Here is a 20,421-nt window from a genome sequence, read left to right on the forward strand (position 1 = left end):
AAGGTGATTTTCATTATCATACCTCTGAACACTGTACTTTCCCGCTTTGGGTTACACACAACTAAACTGGTTGACTAATGCTATATTATTTAAAAGCATGGTCTGCACTTCTCTTTGAGTTTTCTAATCTTATCAGAGTAGATGATATTAAAGGTCCCTTCAGGGTTAAAACTTCTACAGAAATCATAGATTCCAGGAAGTATTCAATCTTATTTTGATTCCAGATAAACATTCTTAGCTTACCTTACACCCTAAATATGGGGAACTCACTGTGAAGGCCTCGGCACAGGCAGCTTCAAAGACGCAAAGCACACTATTCTAACATTATATACACTGTATGTAGAATGGGTCATCTTTGCACAGTAAGATAAGGCGTGGCATTACTGATGTTGATTTTCTCATTCATAAATATGGAAAACTTAAAATATAACCTGAGGGTTTAGTCCCCCCCCAAGCTCATTTAAACCAGACATCTGCAAAAATATTTTGTGAATTGTGTTCTAAGTTCTAATAACCAAATAACTTATGGGATCCAGGCTTATGAGTAAATGTTGTATAGTCAGCACAGAATAATGTAACTACGGTTTTAAAAAGTGTAAAGCCCTACATATTCTTAAAGGTTGTGAGTGAAAAAAACAAAGTATACATATTTAGCTAACCTCAGATTGAGTAAGTTAGTAAATTATTTAGATCAGAAAAGAATAATTAAGTTGATGACACAAATTCAAACTCAAGTAGTTTTGACTATTAAGGTAATAGTCTATCATTTGAAACCTTAGCAGCAAACATAAGATACACATAGGTTAAACACATTTTTCCCATCTGTTAAATATATATGCATATAAATATATTCATATCCTTCAGTAAACTGAAAAGAGCACAAAACTAGAGAACAGATCCTTTCCATATTCAACTTATTTGACCTGCAAATAACATTCTTTCCAGCTTTCAACATACATACTAATTTCTTACTTAGCCTTTACACAATTCAACCTGTATTATTTCAGTGTTAATACTAGCTGCATTAATTTGTTAAACAGGGACATCATTATAAGGGGACTTAGGAATTTGTTCTCGGGCAGAAAATGAGAACTGAACAGTGATTTCATCACCTTAAACTGAATTGTTCCTTAGCATCCCTTAATGATAATGTATGGCAGATCATTAACCATAAAGTACATTCTGGGACTTAAAGGACATAAACGTAGTTCAAAGTCCTTTGACAAAATCATACCATTCTCATCACCTTCGAAAATAAACACTTAGAATTCTTGTATACACCTTAGATCCTGTTTGAACATTCCATTCAATTTATTGGAATTTTTAAAAAAAATGCTGCATTACAAATACAATACAGAATGAAGAAAAAAGGCTGAATTTTATTTAAAGCAATTATCAGTTTAATAGCATCAGTAAAAAATGGTACTTTTAGTCATGGCATGAAATACACATAAAATCTAGCTATTTTCCAATTATTCTTTGAGCATTTTCAAGCTGGAAAATACATTATAAAAAACTGAAAGATGCTGCCTTGTTTACTCATTGAGTGCTTTTGACACTAAAAATAAGAGAGAGTTTCATACCACAGTTATAACCACTGGGACTCAAGAATCATTAAAAGATAAGATTGAAAAGAGTCAGATGACTCATTTGTCCAAAATTTGTAAAATTCCTTGTTTCCCAATAAAAGTTAAACCGAAACCCCGAATTTTCTCTAGAGCAATCTTCCAGTGTGTCAACATGTGTGCTCTCTTGGCTAGATGTTTGCTAGAGATTAGCAGGAATAGCTATTGTCTTCTGGCAAAGAGGTAAAACCAAACTGCCTAACTCTTTCTGTCAGCTGGGTTGCCCTCTACTGGACTATGCAAGGTAATAAAGCCAGAAGGTCAATGCAACTTTGTTTCACAAGGTAACACTGTAGATAGAAATGTAAATGAGAAAAGGCAAAACACATACCTCAAACAAATTGCACTCCCCTGAATAAGCCCCAAAAGAATCCTTTAGTAAACTGACTTTTATGGTGGGGGGGAATCAGCAGAGTGCTAATTTTTCAAGTAAACAGTTTCAGTCATTTTGAGAAGTGGTACAAAAGCAGCTTTATATAATCTTAGTCTCCTTTTCAACACTTTGGAGGCAGCTCTGGAGCAATAGTTGTAGTAATGGGTAAACCCTAATGTCAATCTTTTATGCTGATTTGTGTTTTAATACAAATCACATTTTTGTGAGTCCATCTACTCTGTGGATATTTTAAATGTATAGACATGGGTCACAGTAGATGCATGCTGAAGAGATCACATCCACAAGTCTCTTGCCACAAGATCAAAACTTTTCAGAGCTGTTTGCTTTGTGAAGATTCATTTTAAGTTATCAATATCTTTTCCTCTGTAGCTCATCCCCATGCCTGAGATTTGCAGTAATGCAGGACCAGTTTACCATCACTGCCAAAACACTACAAAAAGAAAAACGGCAATAAATTAAACTCAATTTTTGTTATTCTTAGATGAAACTAAGAAAAAAAATGTTATACTGATCATAAACATCCTCATACATGTACATGTATCTATAAGGCTAGTTCTTTCAACAGATGCAAGCTACTATTGGACACATATTAGTAATCATAAATGTTTAATAAAACTTGTCCTTTAAGCACCTTCAGCATAGATAAGCAGACATTTTAACCTTGTCCCTTCTCTACATCCGACTATAATGTATGTACTATTTTCTAGTAATTGTGCTGTAAGGATGCTGAATAAAGTCATTCCTACATAGTCTCCTTTTCGATTTCTTGGAGGGAGATCTGGATTACTGATTATAAAAACAATGTAGAAGATACTACATGTAGGTAAAAAAGGAGATCTTACTTTCTGGTCATATTTCATAGTCATCTTCTGTTTGTGTTATTCATCATTTGATTCTTCAATCACTGTATAATCTATTGAGATCCAACTAAGTTCAAGGTGTTAGAGATATAACAGAGAACAAGAAAGTAATCTCTTTTCTTGATAGACAATTAAGAATGGCTTATCATCTCTTTAAATGATGTGAGTTAGTGATCATACTATACACAGATGAGCATATTCCATGAAGCAAATAAAGCAGTAATGTTTTACCTCATAGAGGGTTCCAACTTCCTGGTCTGGGGAGGGGGCAAAGGACTGATTCACATAAATAAACTGCAAGAAAGAAGAAAATTATGGTGATTCAGTTTTAATGGTATCCAGATTAATCTGCATTTTTCTGGGTGCCAATCAGCCAGCTATTTCAAATTATTTGTCTTCAGAACTGAAGAAAGCTTCCCTAAACCCCTTCTTTCTAATTCTCATAAATTAGTCGATTAGTGAGATCTTTATGAAGAGCATGTCTTTCCTCTGGAGGAATAACAGAATTTTTGTTCCCAGCTTTTTATAACTAAGAAACTTTTGTTTTTACAAACAGCTTTTGAAGGTTTATCCAAGAAATTACATTAGTAAAAATATCAAGTTTCTCATTTATTCATAATTAAAGACAGAATTTCTCCTAACAAAATTTTACACACACAGCCTCAAATAAAAACATCTAATAATTGAGATAGTTGGTGCATTTTTCTTGAGTAAATGACATGCACGGTTGGAGGTTTTTGACCATTACCACCTCTGAAAACTCAGGCTGGGTGAGACCTCTGTAAAGTCACTTGTAGCCAAATGAAGTAGCAAAAATGTAGCATAATTGAAACCTAATGTCCTTACAACCTTGTTTATTAAAGAATTCATTGTTCAATGTTTCAGTTTAGTCTGTTTCTACTGAAACATTTTTAGTACCTAAAAAATTCCTGAAGATACTGAAACAAAAGATCAGTGTCCAAGTGACTTCTGATAGTTTTCTTTTTAGAAAGCAAAACATTACTTGCAGGTTAACATATTCAATTTTCCTTGTCTACAATCAAATTTTAAGACAAATTTCCTGGGCTTCACATAGACCTTAAAAATATCTATCAGAATAGTTAGGTGATAGATACTATTTGGGACATCAGCTAGAACAAGAATAAATATCACTTATATTTCTCCTTCAGGCAATACAGTGCAGTAATTCAGAGCAGGGGCTCTACTGAGATCTAATTTCGGCTATAAATACAAATAACTTTTCTCAAACTGTGTCCTTGTTTGTAAATATAGAAAATAACAGGACCTATACTTCTTGAAGCTGCTGGGAAAAATAAAACGAGACAGTACACATCAAGTGTAAGTGCTTGATATACATACTCAATAGACATTAGTTAGACTTATTAAATTATTTAAAAAAGTTCATGCTGGTGGCGCTTCCCTGGTGGCGCAGTGGTTGACAGTCCGCCTGCCGATGCAGGGGACACGGGTTTGTGCCCCGGTCCGGGAGGATTCCACATGCCACAGAGCGGCTGGGCCCGTGAGCCATGGCCCTGGGCATGCGTGTCCGGAGTCTGTGCTCCGCAACAGGAGAGGCCACAACAGTGAGAGGCCCGCGTACCGCAAAAAAAAAAAAAGTTCATGCTTAAATATCAACTCATTATTAAGGCTGAGTAAGGTTCTAACATAATTTCAGAAACAACTGAAATCAGTGTGCATTTTAATGTGAATTTCCTGTGATAAGGATATAATAATTTGTGTTTAGCTCCTGACAGTTTAACTATGAGTGAACATAGATTTTACTCTTTGGAACATTTTAAATTAGGAAAAGGGCTCTGGACAACAATTTAGTTTATTTCAGCAAACAATCCCTGAGTGTCTATTATGTGCTAGGAAACGCACAAGGTGTGGAATTATGAAGATTAATATGATCTCTCCCCTCAATAAGCAAACATACCTGAATAGATAAGAATATAGATAGGGAAAATGCATCTGACAAGGTCTGTAGCACAAAGATGGGGCATTAGTTTAGCCTAGGCTTTTGGTCAGGAGAGGCTTTCTGGAAAAAAAAAATGAGGAACAAATTAGGACTTAACTAGGTGCAGAGAGTAATAATTAGGACTCTGCAGGCAAAAGAAACAAAAATAAGATGTGAGTGTTGAGGGGACAGTACAGCAGATACAGTAGAGAACTATAAGAACCTGATGGAATTCTGTAACAGGAGTTAGCAACTGAAAGTGACTTTAATTTAAAAAAAGTAATTAAGGTAGTTTAAATGGAAGTTCCATGGAGGTAAAAATTTCAAAATACAATCTTCAGCTAAATGCTAGAGCTTAGGAGGATAAAATTTTAAAGAATGATGATTTCTTTTTAAATCACCAGTCTTTATATAGATGTCTCTTTAGTTATTTTGGTTGTTATAAACTTGAGATTTTGTAGGGAGGGTTCATGGGAACAGCATTCTCTTGAGTTCTTGCACACTGCTAACAGTTTTGTGCCTTGATTAAATGTCAGTTTTGTAGTATATAAAATCCTTATCTCACACTTTCTTTGTATCTTTGCTGCTCAGCTTTGACGGTAACCTAATTTCCTAAGCCATGTCCTTTTTCCCCTAGATGTCCAAAGGATTTTTCTTTTTATTTCACATCCAGTAATCTTACCAGAATGTGTCTCGGTGATTATTACACTGGGTTGGTATTCTCAGGATCTTGGTACATTTTTTTAATACGTAGTTTCAAATCTTTTTAGAAGAAATTTCCCTTGAATTATAATTTTAAGTATTTGTTTTGTTCCTTTGCTTTGGTTTTCTTCTTCAGGGACTCCTATTTCTATGTTTACTCTCCTTTGTTTATACTCAGTATTTGTCATTTTCTCAAATTCTTTTTACATTTCATTCTACCTCCCGTCCCATCCCCGAGCCTGAGCAACCAGATGCTGTTTAACATTTTTTTTAAGTTAAAAAAATTTTTATACAATTTTTAAAGGTCACTTTCCATTTACAGTTATTACTAAATATTGGCTATGTTCCCCACGTTGTACAACACATCCTTCAGCCTGTATATCCCACTCCTCCACCCCCATATTGTCCCCCTACCTCCAAACTGGAAACCACTAGTTTGTTCCCTATATCTGTGAGTCTGCTTCTTTTCTGTTATATTCACTAGTTTGTTGTATTTTTTAGATTCCGTGTAAAGTTATATCACACAGTATTTGTCTTTCTCTAACTCATTTCACTTAGCATAATGCCCTCCAAGTCCATCTATGTTGCTGCAAACGGCAAAATTTCTCTTTTCTTATGGCTGAGTAATATTCCATTTGTGTGTGTGTGTGTGTGTGTGTGTGTGTGTGTGTGTACGTACACATCTTCTATGCATTTATCTGTTGATAGATACTTAGGTTGCTTCCATATCTTGGCAGCTGTAAATAATGCTGCTATGAACACAGGGGTGCATGTATCTTTTCAAACAAGTTTTTTTGTTTTCTTCAGATGTATACCCAGGAGTGGAATTGCTGGGTCATAAGGTAGTTCGATCTTTAGTTTTTTGAGAAACGTCCATATTGTTTTCCACAGTGGCTGCACCAATTTACATTCCTACCAACAGTATACAAGGGTTCCCTTTTCTCCACATCCTTGCCAACATTTGTTATTTGTGTTCTTTTTGATGACAGCCATTCTGACAGGTGTGAGGTGGTATCTCACTGTGGTTCTGATTTGCATTTCCCTGATGATTACTGATGTTGAGGATCTTTTCATGTGCCTGTTGGCCATCTGCACTTCCTCTTTGGAAAAATGTCTTTTCAGTTCTTCTGCCCACCTTACAATTGGGTTGTTTGTTTTTTTGATGTTGAGTTGTATGAGCTGTTTATATATGTTGGATATTAATCCCTTATTGGTCATACCATTTGCAAATATATTCTCCCATTCAGTAGGTTGTATTTTTGTTTTGTGGATGGTTTCCTTTGCTATGCAAAAGCTTTTAAGTTTAATTAGGTCCCATTTGTTTGTTTTTGCTTTTATTTCCTTTATTCTAGAAGACTGACCCAAAAAAATGTTGCTGCAATTTATGTCAAAGAGTGTTCTGCCTATGTTTTCCTCTAGGAATTTTATAGTATCCGGTCTTATATTTAGGTCTTTAATATATTTTAAGTTTATTTTTGTGTATGGTGTTAGTGCATGTTCTAATTTCATTCTTTTACATGTAGCTGTCCAGTTTTCCCAGCACCACCTACTGAAGACACTGTCTTTTCTCCATTGTATATTCTTGTCCCCTTTGTAGTAGACTGCTTGACATAAGTGCGTGGGTTTATTTCTGGGCTCTCTATCCTGTTCCATTGATCTATGTATCTGTTTTTGTGCAATACCATACTGTTTTGATGACTGTAGCTTCACAGTATAGTCTGAAGGCAGGGAGTGTGATTCCTCCAGCTCTGTTCTTCTTTCTCAAGGTTGTTTTGGCTATTCAAGGTCTTTTATGTTTCCATATAAAATTTAAAAATATTTGTTTTAGTTCTGTGAAAAATGCCATTGGAAATTTTACAGAGATTGCATTGACTCTGTAGATTGCCTTGGGTAGCATAGTCATTTTAACAACACTGATTATTCCAATCCAAGAACACAGTATATCTTTCTGTTTGTGTTGTCTTCAATTTATTTCATTGGTTTCTTATAGTTTTCAGAGTATAGGTCTTTTACCTCCTTAGGTATCTTTATTCCTAGGTATATCTTTTTGATTTTGAAAATTCTTCTTTTTTCCTTCTATTTTTCTTCAGCCATTACCTGTTGTTTATTTGCTCTTATATTCCATCTAGTTTAGTCTCCATTTCTGAAATTTAACCTGTAATTCTTTTCCTGAGCTCTGTCACTTCGAGTTTTACTATTGCTGATTTATGTTGTTCTTTCGTGTCTTGTATCATCTTTCTTTTGACACTTGTTTTGACATAATAAATCAGTTACTGACCTGCGTGTAAGCACATTTTTCTCTGGCATGCTTTCATTGTCTTTAGGGATGTTACTCTGTTTATTTTGCTTCCTTATAACACTGTGCAGGATTTAACCTTGATACTTCTCTGTTGCTTACTTGTATATGAAATCAGTTTTCCTCAACTTTTAGAATGAAATGAGTTAGTGTAGTTTTGCTAACTCCACAGTGCTCCCTCTACTGTTGTTTTTTGTATAGTGTTGAACAATATTATTCTTTATTTTTATTATTCTTTATTTTTATTTCTTTATTTTTCTTATTTTTATTATTGCTTTCTTTATTTTTATTATTATTTTTATTTTATTTTTATTTCTTTCTTTATTTTTATTATTATTATTTTTTTTGCGGTAGATGGGCCTCTCACTGTTGTGGCCTCTCGTGTTACGGAACACAGGCTCTGGACACGCAGGCTCAGCGGCCATGGTTCATGGGCCCAGCCGCTCCGCGGCATGTGGGATCTTCCCAGACTGGGGCACAAACCTGCGTCCCCTGCATCGGCAGGGGGACTCTCAACCACTGCGCCACCAAGGAAGCCCCTCTTTCTTTTTTTTAACAATTAACATTTTATTTATTTATGGCTGCACTGGGTCTTCGTTGCTGCACGTGGGCTTTCTCTAGTTGCAGAGTACAGGCTCTAGGCATGCGGGCTTCAGTAGTTGTGGCGCGTAGCCTCAGTAGTTGTGGCTCACAAGCTCTAGAGCACAGGCTCAGTAGTTGTGGTGCATGGGCTTAGTTGCTCTGTGGCATGTGGGATCTTTCCGGACCAGGGCTCAAAGCCATGTCCCCTGCACTGGCAGGCGGATTCTTAACCACTGCGCCACCAGGGAAGTGCCGGAGGTCTGCTTTCTGAGCTTTCCAGGTTGTTCCTCTCCATTTTGACCTGGTCCTTCTTTTTCCTTCCTTTCCCTGCTTAAATGTGTTTCACTTCCAGAAGTTCCTCTTCAGTGTGGGATCCTGTCTTGGAAGGGAGCCTGAGTCTGTTTTGAGAGTTCTCAGGGGCTAGACTGCTCCAGTCCCTTAAGTCCTCCTTATGCAGATATATTGTAATCGCCTGCTATTGGAGAGAATCAAACACTCTCAATTTCAGCTACTATTCTTAAATTAGCCCACTGTACTTTCCAGTGAATACCTGTTAGCTACTTCCAGGTTCTCCCTTTCTCAGTGCTATCAGATGCCAATCCTACTGTTTATTTTTTTTTCAGCACATTTGCTAACACGACGCAGATCCTGTGGTCATTGGTGGGTATTCCCACCAACTTGAATCTTAGGTTTCAGGATACTTGTCATCTAAGTTCTGTTATAACTATACTGATGATGGGGTTTTGGTTTTGCTTTCTAGTTGACTACATTTTTGTGGGAATTCATGCCTTCTGACACCACTGCTATCTTCCTAGAATCCCCAGCATTACTTTTTCTTTTGACATTCATTTTGTGAAAATAAGGTAGGGTACAGCTCTATGAAGCCAGAAGATGTGAGTTCTAGTTTAATCAGGAAAAGTGACAAAAAGACTACTTTTGTTTATGTTTCCTATTGCTTAAATGGAAAGAGATAATCAGATTTGCTACAAAGCTTTAAAGTTGGACCATGTGAAATTGCTAAGTTTTTTTTGGTTAAAATGATTGATTGATGGCAGTTTTACATGGTTCAACCTAATATATATTGACATCAACCAAGTCCTTTCAGATTACTGAATACAAGCAATACAAAATGTCAAAACTCTAACATTAACATAGAACACAGCATTCTTTCACCTTTTCTTCTATCCACAAATTTCTAAAAGTAATGCCTTAATTACTTGGTACTCCTCTGGTTACCTACCTCTCCAACTCTTCATGGTAGACAGTTAGTAGAGATAACCTCTGCTCATTTCTCTTAAGTGTATGTCCTCATTACCCTAACTTTTCCATTTAGACTTGGACTCTAGGCAAGGTCCTCTGCTCCTCAGGGGTTAGCTACCATATGCAAGTGGATGACACTATAATATCCTTGCCCATCTCTGAAATTTAATTAAATTCTATATAGCACTCTTATAAAACAGATCTTTTCTCATTCCGAGTGATCACAAACAGAGATGTTCACCTGTAAAACTCAAAAATCCCCATCACTTTTCCCTTACAACTTCCTTTGGAGGAATCCCTGGTTCTATGCTATCCTTACCTCAAATAACTTCTAGTGATTAACCTATCTTGCACTTACTTTTGTACCCATGACATGACACTTTTGTGAAAGCCACTTACAACCAAAATCTTAGATCAGAGTTGTTTCCAACTCTTCATTGACAAAAAGAAATAAATTCCAACACACCTCACTTTCATAAATAATAAATTCCAACACACCTCACTTTCATAAATAATCACCCAATCCTTACACATAACTGTATTTAAAAAATACTTAGTGATTCTTCAATTATCTATCCACATATACATTACCTGAGTTAACAATGACCAAGATTGTGGTCTGGAGATAAAGGCGTTCTATATATTAACATAACATGTGACAAAATGTCAAATACATGTAGACATTTAAATTTCTGTGGCCAAATACCAAATTAAGGGGCTTCCCTGGTGGCGCAGTGGTTTAGAGTCCGCCTGCCGATGCAGGGGACACGGGTTCGTGCCCTGGTCCAGGAGGATCCTACATGCTGCGGAGCGGCTGGGCCTGTGAGCCATGGCCACTGAACCTGCGCGTCCGGAGCCTGTGCTCCGCAACAGGAGAGGCCACAACAGTGAGAGGCCCATGTACCGCAAGAAAAAAAAAAAGAAAAAAAAACCAAATTAAAAACCTGTGGCATTTAAAATTTTAATCCTAACAACTCACCATGAAATGCTTAACACGTATCATAATATGAAATAAGTACACCTGAACCTTAAAAACGAGGGGGTTGGGGCGCCCACACTGCACAGTCAAAAATCTGTGTATACAAGGCAGATTCAACCAACTGCAGGTTGTGTAGTAGTATAGTATGTATTTACTAAAAAAAATCCACGGATAAGTGGACTGCTACAGTTCAAACTCATGTTGTTCAAGGGTCAACTGTATACCTCTTAGTTCTTCCACAGCACATGGCAAAGGTATACTGATTACCTTGAGAATGGGAAGGAAGCAACATTAATACCAAAACAAAGAAAACCCCAAAACTTTCTATACCGATATTCTATGATAGATCTTTCTGCATGGGCATTCAGTGACTTTTTGAGGAAAACAACCAATACGGTAGGTTAAAAAAAAAAAAGTCAGTCCACATTTAAAAGCAAATCTAAAATTCATTTCTTTTCAGGGTTCTCCAGAGAATCCTTCAATAAAGCACGGAAATTCCACTAACAAAAGAAATAAAAGGACATTACTGAAGTAACATATGTGGTTCCATATATATTTCTACATACAACAGTTATTCATTGTTGCCTAGGAACTACAGTACCCCCTCCATATCTATGGGTTCTGCATCCTCCCTCGGATTCATCCAAATGTGATGGAAAATATTTGGAGAAAAAAATTCCAGGAAGTTCCAAAAAGCAAAACTTTAATTTGCCGTGTACCAGCAACTATTTATGTAGCATTTACATTGTGTTAGGTATCATAAATGATCTAGAAATGATTTAAAGTATAAGGGAGAATGTGTACAGATTATACGCAAATATGCCATTTTATATAAGGAACCTGAGCATCTGTAAAGGATGCTCCTGAAATCCCCCTTGAATACTGAGAGACAAATGTTTTGTGAATTTTTGTAGGGAAATGATCACCATTGTTTTCTTACCAACTGTTCTGAAGCCACCAGTTTAAGGAACTTTTTGATGAAGTCAATGAGTCCCTGGATGGTTCGGGTTCGCTCTACAGCCCATTTCTTTGTTTTCATTATAGGAGTGTCTCCCACAGCCTTTAGCAGGATGTCAACTGTAAAGGAAAAAAAAATACAGTTGACACAATCAAAACAGGAATTAGGGGCATCAATGTCCACACAGTCGAAAATCCACCTATAACTTTACACTCAGCCCTCTGGATCCACAGTTCTATATTGCGGATTCAACCTACAACGGATTATGTAGTATTCTAGTACGTATTTATTGATAACAGTCCATGTGTAAGTAGACCTGCTTAGTTCAAACCCATGTTGTTCAATGGTAAACTATACTAACAAGTACACTGAAACATCTAAAGAGAATGTGATATAAAATACTTCAGAAAAGTTAAACTTTCAATCAACATACAGTTTATGTATTTATGACACTGGAGGTATGCCTGAGATGACAAATGGAAGATATGAAGAGATTCACTTAGAAGAATTTCACCTTCATCAAAACATTTATTTTTATTGGAAAAAAAAAAGGTAAACCTAAATTTCCAACAAAGATGTTTAGCGGAGATTGGTTAAGTAAAGGATATTATACTCTATGGTAGGATGTATATACTGTAGTAAAGATATAAAGCACACACTCTGAACTCCCTGGGTTCAAAATCCTGGCTCTGCCACTTGCTAGGTATGTACACATATATATAGATAAGCTCTTTAACCTCTCTGTACCACAGTTTATTCACTTGTAAAATGAGGATAATAGCAGCAACCTGATAAGACTATTATGAAGATTAAGTGAATACATAAAAGTGTTTAGAACAGTACCAGATCATAACTCGCTTATTAAACCTTAAGATAATTTAGCTACCATTAAAGATACTATAAAAGCATATTTAATAGTATGAAAAAATTATCAAAAAATACTAAATATAAAGCAGCATAAGATTTCAATTTCATTAAAACCATCACAGGCACATATTCACATAAATGTGGAATATGCACCAAAATGATATTTCCCAGTAGGGATATTATAGGTGATAATCACTTGATTTTACTTGTGCTTTTTGTAACCACCAAGTTTTCTACAATAAACTTTTAAATAAAGGAAAACAATAAAAATTATTAAAAAGAAAATAGAAAAACTAGGGGCCAAAAAGGTTTCTGAGAAATCAGAGGTTTCAATAATTCAAAATACAAAGATGCAAACAGAAAGACTATGAATCTATCTCCTGAAGTTACTTCATCAAAAAGAATTAGAAAATATAAAGAACAACCAAATGGAATTGAAGAATACAATAACTGAAGAGAAAAGTGCACTAGAAGGAATCAACATTAAACTAAATGAGGCAGAAGAATGTATTAGTTCTGACAAAATACTGAAAATCACTGCCATCAAACAGAATAAAGAAAATAGAATGAAAAGAAATGAGGACAGTTTAAGAGACTTCTGGGACAACATCAAATGTGGTAATATTCACATTATATCCCAGAAGGAGAAGAGAGAGAGATCGGGCCTGAGAAAATACTTGAAGAGATAATAGCTGAAAATTTCCCTAACCTAGGGAAGCAGTCACCCAAGTCCAGGAAGTGCAGAGTCTCATACAGGATTGACCCACAGAGAAATACATCATGATACATTGTAATCAAAATGACAAAAATTAAAGGTAAAGAGAAAATATCAAAAGCAATATACAAGGGAACTCCCATTAGGCTATCAGCTGATTTTTCAGCAGAAACTCTTCATGTCAGAAGGGAGTGGCATGATATACTTAAAGTGATGAAAGAGAAAAACTTACAACCAAGAACACTCTACCCACCAAGGCTCTTGTTCAGATTTGATGGAGAAATCAAAAGCTTTACAGACAAGCAAAAGCTAGAAGAATTCAGCACCACCAAACCAGCTTTATAACAAATGCTAAAAGAACTTCTGTAGGTGGAAAATAAAAGGCCACAACTAGAAATGAGAAAATTATGATATGGAAAAGCTCACTGGTAAAGGCAAACATATAATAAAGGCAGGAAATCAGCCACGCACAAAGTTAGTAGGGAAGTTAAAAGACAAAATTCGTAAAATCATCTATATCCATAATTGTCAGTTAAAGGATACACAAAACAATTAGATGTAAAATATAGTATCAAAACAGTAATCATGATAGGAGAAGAGTACAAATGCAGGGTATCTAAAGTGCATTTGAAATTAAGAGATCAGCAACTTAAAACAAGCACGTACAGATATAGGCTCCTCATACAAAAACCTCATGTTAACTGCAAAACAAAAATCTATAATAGATACACAAAAAAGAAAAATGAATCCAAACATAATACTAAAGACAGTCGTCAAATCATAAGAGAAGAGAATAAAAGGGGGAAAAAAAGACCTACAAAGATAAATCCAAAATAATTAACAAAATGGCAATAGGAACATACATATCAATAATTACCTTAAGTGAAAACAGACTAAATGCTCCAACCAAAGATAGACTGGCTGAATGGATACAAAAACAAGACCTACCTACCTTGCTGCCTACCAGAGACACATTTCGGACCTAGACACACATACAGACAGAAAGTGTGGAGATGGAAAAAAGGTGTTCCACACAAATGGAACTCTAAAGAAAGCTGCAGTTGCAATATTTATATCAGACAAAATAGACTTTTAAATAAAGACTGTTACAAGAGACAAAGAAGGACACTATATAATAATGAAAGGATCAATCGAAGAAGATATAACAATTGTAAATATATATGCACCCAACACAGGAGCACCTCAATATATAAGGCAAATGTTAACAAACATAAAATGAGTAACTGACAGTAACACAACAATAGTGGGGGACTTTAACACCCCACTTACAACAATGGACAGATTATCCAGACAGAAAATCAATAAGGAAATACAGGCCTTAAACAACACATTAGGTTAGACAGTCTTAACTGATAGTTATAGAGCATTCCAACCGAAAGCAGCAGAATACACATTCTTTTCAAGTACACATGGAACATTCTCTAGGATAGATCACATGCTGCAACACAAAGCTAGCCTTGGTAAATTTAAGAAAACTGAATTCATATCAAGCATCTTCTCCGACCACAACATTACCAGGCTAGAAATCAACTACTAGAAAAAAACTGCAAAAAACACAAACACGTGGAAGCTAAACAATATGCTACTAAACAACCAATGGCTCACTGAAGAAATCAAAGAGGTAATTAAAAATACCCAGAGACAAATGAAACCAAACACACAATGATCTAAAACCTGTGGAACACAGCAAAAGCAGTTCTAAAACGAAAGTTCATAGTGATACAAGCTTACCTCAGGAAAGAAGAAAAATCTCAGACAACTTAACCTTACATCTAAAGCAACTAGAGAAAGAACAAACAAAACCCAAAGTTAGTAGGAGGAAAGAAATCATAAAGATTACAGCAGAAATAAATGAAACAGAGACGAAGAAAACAACAGAAAAGATCAAAGAAACTAAAACCTGGTTCTTTGAAAAGATAAACAAAATTGATAAACCTTTAGTCAGACTCATCAAGAAAAAAAGGGAGAGGGCCCAAATTAATAAAATCAGAAATGAAAAAGTACAAGTTACAACAGACACCACAGAAATACAAAGGATCATAAGAGACTACTCTGAGCGACTATATGCCAATAAAATGGACAACCTAGAAGAAATGGATAAATTCTTAGAAAGTTACAATCTTCCAAGACTGAACCAGGAAGGAATAGAAAATATGAACAGACCAATTACCAATACTAAAATTGAATCAGTAATTTAAAAACTGCCAATAAACAGAAGTCCAGGACCAGATGGCTTCACAGGTGAATTCTACCAAATACTTAGAGAATAATTAACATGTATCCTTCTGAAACTATTCCAAAAAATTTCAGAGGAAGGAACACTTTCTAACTCATTCTATGAGGCCATCATCACCCTGATACCAAAACCAGAAAAAGACATCACAAAAAAAGAAAATTGTAGGCCAGTATCACCAATGAACATAGATGCAAAAGTCCTCAACAAAATACTAGCAAACTGATCCCTACAATACATGAAAAGGATCACACATCATGATCAAGTGGGATTTATCCCAGGGATGTAAGGAGTTTTCAATATCTGCAAATCAATCAATGTGATACAAAACTACTAGAACTCTTCAATGAATTTGGTTAAGTTGTTCAACACAAAATTAATGTACAGTAATCTGTTGCATTTCCTTTTTTTTAGGCTGCACTGTGAGGGATATGGGATCTTAGTTCCCTGGCCAGGGATCAAACTTGTGCTCCTGCACTGGGAGTGCAGAGTCTTAACCACTGGACCACCAGGGAAGTCCCATCTGTTGCATTTCTACACACTAACAAAATATCAGAAAGAGAAATCAAGGAAATAATCTCATTTACCATTGCATGAAAAAGAATAAATTACCTAGGAATAAACATACCTAAGGAGGCAAAAGACCTGTATTCCAAAAACTGTAAGACACTGATGAAAGAAATTGAAGACAACACAGATAGAAAGATATACTGTGTTCTTGGATTGGAATAATCAGTGTTGTTAAAATGACTATGCTACCCAAGGCAATCTACAGATTCAACGCAATCTCTATAAAATTTCCAATGGCATTTTTCACAGAATTAAAACAAATATTTTTAAATTTTATATGGAAACATAAAAGACCTTGAATAGCCAAAACAATCTTGAGAAAGAAGAACAGAGCTGGAGGAATCACACTCCCTGCCTTCAGACTATACTGTGAAGCTACAGTCATCAAAACAGTACAGTACTGGCACAAAAACAGATACATAGATCAATGGAACAGGATAGAGAGCCCAGAAATAAACCCAACGCACTTATGGTCAAGCAGTCTACTACAAAGGGGACAAGAATATACAATGGAGAAAAGACAGTGTCTTCAGTAGGTGGTGCTGGGAAAACTGGACAGCTACATGTAAAAGAATGAAATTAGAACATGCACTAACACCATACACAAAAATAAACTCAAAATATATTAAAGACCTAAATGTAAGACCGGATACTATAAAATTCCTAGACGAAAACACAGGCAGAACACTCTTGAAAATAAATTGCAGCAATATATATATATATATATATATTTTTTTTTTTTGGATTAGTGTCCTAGAGTTATGGAAATAAAAGTAAATGTAAACAAATGGTACCTAATGAAAGTTAAAAGCTTTGGCACAGTGAAAGAAACCATAAACAAAATGAAAAGACTGGGAGAAAATATTTGCAAATGATGCAACAGACAAGGGATTAATTTCCAAAATATACAAAGAGCTCTTACAGCTTAATATCAAAAAACAAACAACCCAAACAAAAAATGGGCAGAAGTCCTAAACAGACATTTCTCCAAAGAAGATATAGACAGCCAAAAGACACAGGAAAGATGCTGAATATTGTTAATTATTAGTGAAATGCAAATCAAAACTACAATGAAATATCACCTCACACCAGTCAGAATGGCCATCATTTAAAAGTCTACAAATAATAAACGCTGGAGAGGGTGTGGAGAAAAAGGAAGCCTCCTACACTGTTGGTGGGAATGTAAATTGCAGCCACTATGGAGAACAGTATGGAGGTTCCTTAAAAAACTAAAAACTAAAAATAGAGTTACCATAAAACCCTGCAATCCCACTCCTGGCCATATATCTGGAGAAAACCATGATCGAAAAGATATATGCACCCGAATGTTCATAGCAGTACTATTTACAATAGCCAAGGTGTGGAAGAAACCTAAGTGTCCATCAACAGATGAATGGGTAAAGAGGATGTGGAATATCATTCAGCCATAAAAAGAATGAAATAATGCCACTGGCAGCAACATGGATGGACCTAGAGATCATCATATTAAGTGAAGTCAGAGAAAAACAATTACCATATGATATTACTTATATGCGGAATCTAAAAAATGGTACATATGAACTCATTTACAAAACAGAAATAGAGTCACAAACAGAAAACAAACTTATGGGGGGGATGCGGGGATAGATTAGGAGTTTGGTATTTATATATACACACTACTATATATAAAATAGGTAAACGACAAGGACCTGCTTATAGCACAGAGAACTATACTCACTATCTTGTAATAACGTAAAATGGAAAAGAATCTGATTAAGAAACTATACATATATGTATAACTGAATCACTTTGCTGTACACTTGAAACTAACACAACATTGTAAATTAACTATACTTCAATTTAAAAAAATTTAAAAAAAGACATCCACAATCAAAGGAAACATCGAAAGCAGAGGTGTTCTGCTGCCCCCTAAAGTCAACTCTATTCTATTACAACCTTCCTGTCCCATTCCTTGGTATTAAAAATTGGGTCCCAATGAGGTTACTGAGATCAATTTACTGAAGTTTACCCCTGGAATGAAGCCATCTAGAACACATAATGCACAGTTTATCTTCCTACTAAAGTTTATCTCCCTTCTTCCATTTAGTAATCCTACCCTCAGTTATCTAAGCAAAAGAGATGAACTGGGAGATAGCTAAGGAGATTTTGGTTAACTCACCTTCCATACCTCCCTGTCCCTGTTCCTTCAATCCCCTGGGGCTATCAATCAGTCAACTGCAACTGGGCATTGCAAGAAAGTGAAGAAGAAAATAGTGAGTTGTACTACTGAAGAAGAGAGCGACAGCAAGAAGCTAGAGAAGGAAAAATATTTATTATGATTATAGCTGTACTTTATTATTAATTTTTTTAATTCTAAAGGTGATTTGTTTGTAGTTCTCCACTCTAGCTACACAGGAGACTCAACTGGGGGAACATGTATAAGAAAACAGATGTCTACATCAACTAAATCAGAATCTTCTGGAAATAGGGCCTCGGCACTGCTATGTTTAAAAGCTCCCTCAGGTGATCCTAAAGTGCCGCCATAACTAACAAGCTTGGTCAGCTTCAGTAATATGTAGATTAAACCAAAGGTGGAGCATATGAAATAGTTAAGCTTTTTCCATGAGAAAAGGTCCTCAAAAAAGGATGACAACTTCAGGGTAGACATTAAATAGCTAGAAAGTAAGTTTTCTATCACAGAGGCTAACTCAAATGCTCACAGGAGCCAGAAGGTGAAAATTCGATTTTTAAATGATAGTTAAAAATCATAAATTGTGCAGACTCAAGAAAACATGCCATATAACCTCAGGCCATATCTGGGAATGTGGGCCTTATTTTTTAGCCACAGTATTACACAGCAATCTTCAGGCTCAAGTACGTAGTTAATTGTTGACTAAGACTGCTAGATATTAAGACAAACTCTTTGAAAGTCTGTTTCTGCTTATAGTAAATTGCAAGGGAAAAAAGGGAACAACAGTACTGATTCACTTCGCTGTACAGCAGAAACTAACACATTGTTAACCAATTATACTCCAATAAGAAATAAAAAAAATCTCTAAAACTCATGGGATTCATCTGACGAACGAGTCTAGTAGTTACCTACAGAAATAATTATAGTTTTTTGTTTATCTATTGGTGAATAATGTGGAAATGACAGAAAAGATTTCCCCCAAGTGTAGAGGCAGTCTGACTTAAAAGGGGGACAGTGCTGGGAGAGACAATTATCCTCCACAGCAGCAGAAAGTGAAGATGGATGAAAGGGCATGATATCACTGAGCACAACATGAGAAAACGAATTCCTGATTTTCTCATAGGCAACTCTACATAGAGTGCTCCACTTAGGAATTACTGTATTTTACAATGGCGAATTAATTCTCAAGAAATAAAGGGTTGAGGACTAATTCTCAAGCAATAAAGGGTCCAGTTCAAGCAACGAAATGATTCATTTACAAAGATTCCAAAACGGTGTTTTTGTTTTTTTTTAAAAAAGGCGATGCCTCTGCCTTTAGTTTTCCCTTAGCAGTCTTCATACCGGGTAAAACCCCAGTTTTTTGGTCCAAGGTGTGAATTCACACTCATTTGGTATAAAAAACAGAGACCTAATCGGAAGGTGTGGATGCTAATTCAGATTTGCCATAGACCATCCTTATCAGCTAAAATCATTATTCAAATAATTAGATCCCGCGTTAAGTACTTGGAACTATCCAGATCCCACAGAGTTCCCACCTTCAAAGAGCTCTCAGTCTGGTCATTTCAAAGGAAGATAAGAGTACAGCGTAATAAATGCCGTGACATTCAAAAACTGGGTACCACACCGCGAAGGTGCGTCCAGAGATAGCTTTCTTTCGAGGCACTTAACTCAAACGTCTTAAAAGCCGAAAAGTATACTTCCTCTCTCCTGACTGGTCAAAAACCTCGTCTGGAACCGGCCCTCCTCTAAATTTTGTTTCTTTATTAGCCGCCATCCCTATTCGAAGACAACCTCAACCTCCCGTCTCTGCCCAGAGTGAAACTGCTCTGAAAATTACTTTTCTTCTTGGTGTCACCGGCAGGTTCTTCTGTTCCCGGAGAGACTGCAGCGGAAGAAGGGGGCTCCGGAGTGGCTGTTTCTGGGGAGACCTCCGTGGGTCCTTCACCTTCAGCAGCAATTGAGGGAGGAAGCTGCAGCGAAGACTCCGGTTCCTCAGCCATCTTGCTTGGAGGGAGGTGAGGGCGGAAGTGGTGGCTCAGCGCATACAGTGGGCGGGCTTTGCGCCGGAGAGCGGCGCTAGGGAGGTGCCGGAGTAGGGGCGGGGAGAACCCAAACCACCACTGAGAGTCGGAATTGCAGGTTGGTCCTCTGCGTCGAACCTGTTGCAGTCCCCTGACCGCTGATAGATCAACTACTGTTTCTCCGCCCCCCACAACAGCAAGTTTCCGGAAA

At 36.3% G+C, this 20,421-nt stretch overlaps 1 protein-coding gene across 1 annotated transcript; it reads right to left on the minus strand.

Annotated features, from left to right (window-relative positions):
* Positions 1-1,354: 1,354 nt before the first annotated feature.
* On the minus strand, positions 1,355-20,381 carry ATG12 (autophagy related 12). Its single transcript, XM_019940859.2, has 4 exons — positions 20,027-20,381; positions 11,596-11,732; positions 3,111-3,173; positions 1,355-2,449 (listed from the first exon to the last, which is right to left on the minus strand). Exons 1-4 carry the CDS (start codon positions 20,187-20,189, stop codon positions 2,390-2,392), a joined length of 423 nt encoding a protein of 140 aa, XP_019796418.1. The 5' UTR covers positions 20,190-20,381; the 3' UTR covers positions 1,355-2,389.
* Between the last annotated feature and the right edge of the window lie 40 nt (positions 20,382-20,421).

The sequence above is a fragment of the Tursiops truncatus genome, chromosome 3 (assembly GCF_011762595.2).
Source record: "Tursiops truncatus isolate mTurTru1 chromosome 3, mTurTru1.mat.Y, whole genome shotgun sequence".
In the NCBI taxonomy this organism is placed as follows: Eukaryota; Metazoa; Chordata; class Mammalia; order Artiodactyla; family Delphinidae; genus Tursiops; species Tursiops truncatus.

Excerpts from the sequence above, each read along its gene's own strand:
- ATG12 (XM_019940859.2), bottom strand. The coding sequence starts at position 20,189 with ATGGCTGAGGAACCGGAGTCTTCGCTGCAGCTTCCTCCCTCAATTGCT. Across the intron at positions 3,174-11,595 it reads TGGTGGCTTCAGAACAGTTG|TTTATTTATGTGAATCAGTC; the intron begins GTAAGAAAACAA and ends TCTTTCTTGCAG. Across the intron at positions 2,450-3,110 it reads AAGTTGGAACCCTCTATGAG|TGTTTTGGCAGTGATGGTAA; the intron begins GTAAAACATTAC and ends TTCTTTTTGTAG.